Source organism: Loa loa (assembly GCF_000183805.2).
Source record: "Loa loa unplaced genomic scaffold supercont3.718, whole genome shotgun sequence".
Lineage (NCBI taxonomy): Eukaryota > Metazoa > Nematoda > Chromadorea > Rhabditida > Onchocercidae > Loa > Loa loa.
In genome coordinates, this window is record NW_018108898.1 from 5,201 (window position 1) to 8,719 (window position 3,519).

Sequence of the window (3,519 nt, forward strand, 5' to 3'; positions counted from 1 at the left end):
ATAGTACCAATTTCGTTAACACTAACGATTTGATATGTTTAGCAAAACTGAAAATTTACAAACAATACATTATGTTAATTTTTGAAATGATAATAATCATGGAATAAATGATTGTTCCTCACATATATTCAAATTCTTCAAATTCTATTCATTACTCTAAATAAGAATGAATGAATTGAATTAATTAATTAATCAATTACTTGTCTGTATCAGATGGGATATCACTAATTGCAACAATAGCAAATTGATAGTCCTCTTCAAATGTTTTACTGGTAACAGCTTTAAAAGAAGTATCATAAGCTGCCGTTCTTAACGGAAATATTTCACCATTTCTAGACCATCGTAATTTCGTTGTAAACAATGAATTTGATTCGCTGAGATCGTATGCCATACAACTACCATCATTCTATGTTACCAAAAAAGGAAAAAAATGAATTTACTTCATTAATTAATTGCATAAATTAAAAAAAGAAAAAAATTCACCTAAAAGAAAAGAACGGAATAGCATTGGTTGCAATAATTTTGTTTAATCCTAAAATTTTCATTTAATGAAATAGCTAAAATTTTTAAACTAAATTTGCGCAAACGTAAACAAACATCAAATTAAAATTTTAAATTAACCATATTTTTTGATAAAATTACGTGTATTACTCAATTTCTTAAAAAATTTTATGCAAAAATTCCCTGATTTAAATATTTTGTCAACATTCACCAAGGAAGCATTGTTTTTAATTAAATTTAAAATCACATAGCGTAAAATTAAGCAGCGATTTTTTTTCCTCTTTATGTCTTCTCAATCAATTTCCTTAAAATTTTAATTTTTCTAATTTTATTTCAATCAAATTATTTATGTCGTGTAAAATTGGAAAGAAAATTGGTAGTAATTAACATGGAATAATGATTTAACTTACCAGGCCAACAAATACAGCACTAATGCCATCCGGTGATGTACAAAAACATCGTACTTCATTATGACAAAGTAATATTCTGAAAACTTTATTTGTATGAAGGGAAAATTTGCAAATACTGTAGAATTCAGTAAACAATATTTCACCATCCAGTTCTTGAAATTATCGAATTAAATTCAGAATTTAATTTTATTCAATTCCTAATTAATTGAAAATGTCACTTTTGAGGGGCATTTGATATGCAAATATCGAATTCAGCGATAATACTTCGATTGATAATTTCTTCACTTGATGCTTGCTCAACATAAAATGCTACAAACAAACGATTCCCCCGATGAAATACACTTGTAATTTTAGCAGCTAAAAATATTGCTCATAAAAAAAAAAAATTTTCAAATTTTAAATTTCAATATTGATTTAATCGATTATTTTATTTGTTATAATTATTTCTAAAATAAAAAACGTATAGATTAAAAACTAAATGATAGCTTGAATATTACTAACCCACATTTCGCACTTCATAATATTTTTGCAATTTTTAAAATATACTTAACCTACACCAAAAAATAAGGAAGTCAAAAATTGCTTTTCTTCTTGCTTAAGTTATGAATGGGATTGAAAATATTTAATACCTAAAGAACGGAATTAATTTATCAATTAATTCTGTCCATGTACATAAAATTTTATCAGTAGATAATTTATGAATAATTTGTCATTTGCATTTTTCCTTTAAATAATTCAATAGTTTTGGTTAATTTTATTTTTAACAATTTTTCCTTTTATATTGTAAAATTAACATGTGAAAAAAAAAAGAGAAACAAAAATTTACAATTTACAAGGTTATCCAATGAAAATTTTCGAAAACCTGTACTAAATTTAAACGATGTATGATATTCCAATGATAGTTTGGTTTCATTATTTGATGATAATTGCATTATATCGATAAAAACCTACAAATAGTGATAAATTAAATACTAAATTAACATGTTAACAATTATTTCCTGCAAAATTGATCATTAATTATTTAACATAAACCTGTGGTATGAAGTTTTTACATCAGATTAAAAAATAAATTACATGTATTATTTTTTTTTAAAAGAATAAATTAAATAAAAGCAATTTATTCTATCTTTCACTATAATTATTAAAGCATTAAAATAGCAATGAAACTTTTAAATTTGTTCTTTTTTTTTTTTGCAAATATTTTTTCATCAATTTTCAGCAAAATTATTTTTTGAACAAGAAAAAATTTTTACTACTCTTTTTTTTTCTGGAATTTGTAAATTTCTGTTACTTTGTCTAATCATTGGATTAGTTATTTTAAAAAAAAATCAGTTGTTTTTAACATTCAAGTCGAAAATAAGCCAATTATGTTATTGTTCAAAAATTTTTCTAATGCGACATTTTTACATAATTGTAATATATTTATTAGCTTGTGGATATCTAAAAAAGAAATTACCTGACCAGCAATAGAAATAAACTTGCAAAATTTTTCCATTTCAAAATGATAAGTTTTGAAAAGTTCAATTTCAGGATTATCAATATTGCAATATTTGTGATAAACGATATCACTAGAATTATTCACTATACCATACCAACTTCGATCATCTAAACTAATCAAATAATTTAAGAAAAAATTACATAAGAATTTCTTCATGGGTTTATAAAAATTCAAACATTTATTCAAATGACTCCAAAAAAAAAAAATTTAAGTATTTATATAATTTTTTTATGTATAGTATAACTCGATCATATTTGTGTATAGTATTCTTGTCTTTTGGTATCAGTTGTTGTAACGTAACCTTTGATATCAACAGTAATCTTTTGATAACAACAATCCTTGATAACAATAGTAATTTGTAACAGTAATTCTGCTACCGTATGATTACATGAAGGGGGAAAAAAAATGCAATGAATGAACTATAAACTTATCTAAAAAAATACCCGAGTATGGAATTTGTGTCCAGACAGTTTCTTTATCCACTTCTTCAGTTTGTATATAACAATCCAAATCATCATCACCTGTTTGTGTTTGCACCTGTTAATTTGCTTACAAATAATCCATTAAATATAATAGCTAATTAATTTTTTGGTGCAATTATTATGCTTTCTTTGATTAGCATAAAATTATTAAAAATTCCAATAGAAATATTATCACTGCTCATTAAATTATCAAATCAGTTAAATTAAATTATCAAGTTTTGAAAAATATTGCTACATTATCTTACTTGATAAGTATTTTTTGCAATATGTTGCACCACACGATAATTATGATAATTTATCAGTAATATATAAAATACAGTATGATTTAATTTTGATTATAATCAACAAATCTTCAAAATTAAATCCTAATTAGCTAAATTAATTTTTAAAATGTATGATAAATCATGAGCATATGAAATTTTACTCCTTTTCATTTATTAAAATTATTTACTTTTGAGTTATATATACCTGAGTGTAATTCGTGTTACCAAACATTTGCGCATAAAAATTGTTCGCATGAATTAGATGATGATCCAATAAATCAAATTGTACAATTCCCATTCCTAAATTAAAAAAAAAAAAAAAAAAGAAATATTTGTAAATAATTTTTTGTTACTTTTTCTTTTCC

At 23.4% G+C, this 3,519-nt stretch overlaps 1 protein-coding gene across 1 annotated transcript; it reads right to left on the reverse strand.

The window, feature by feature from the left end:
* Nucleotides 1–1,125: 1,125 nt before the first annotated feature.
* On the reverse strand, nucleotides 1,126–3,452 carry LOAG_13696 (hypothetical protein; the record flags this gene model as incomplete). Its single annotated transcript, XM_003149201.2, has 5 exons — nucleotides 1,126–1,268; nucleotides 1,774–1,858; nucleotides 2,368–2,516; nucleotides 2,853–2,946; nucleotides 3,360–3,452. 5 exons carry the CDS (start codon nucleotides 3,450–3,452, stop codon nucleotides 1,126–1,128), a joined length of 564 nt encoding a protein of 187 aa, XP_003149249.2.
* Nucleotides 3,453–3,519: the final 67 nt, after the last annotated feature.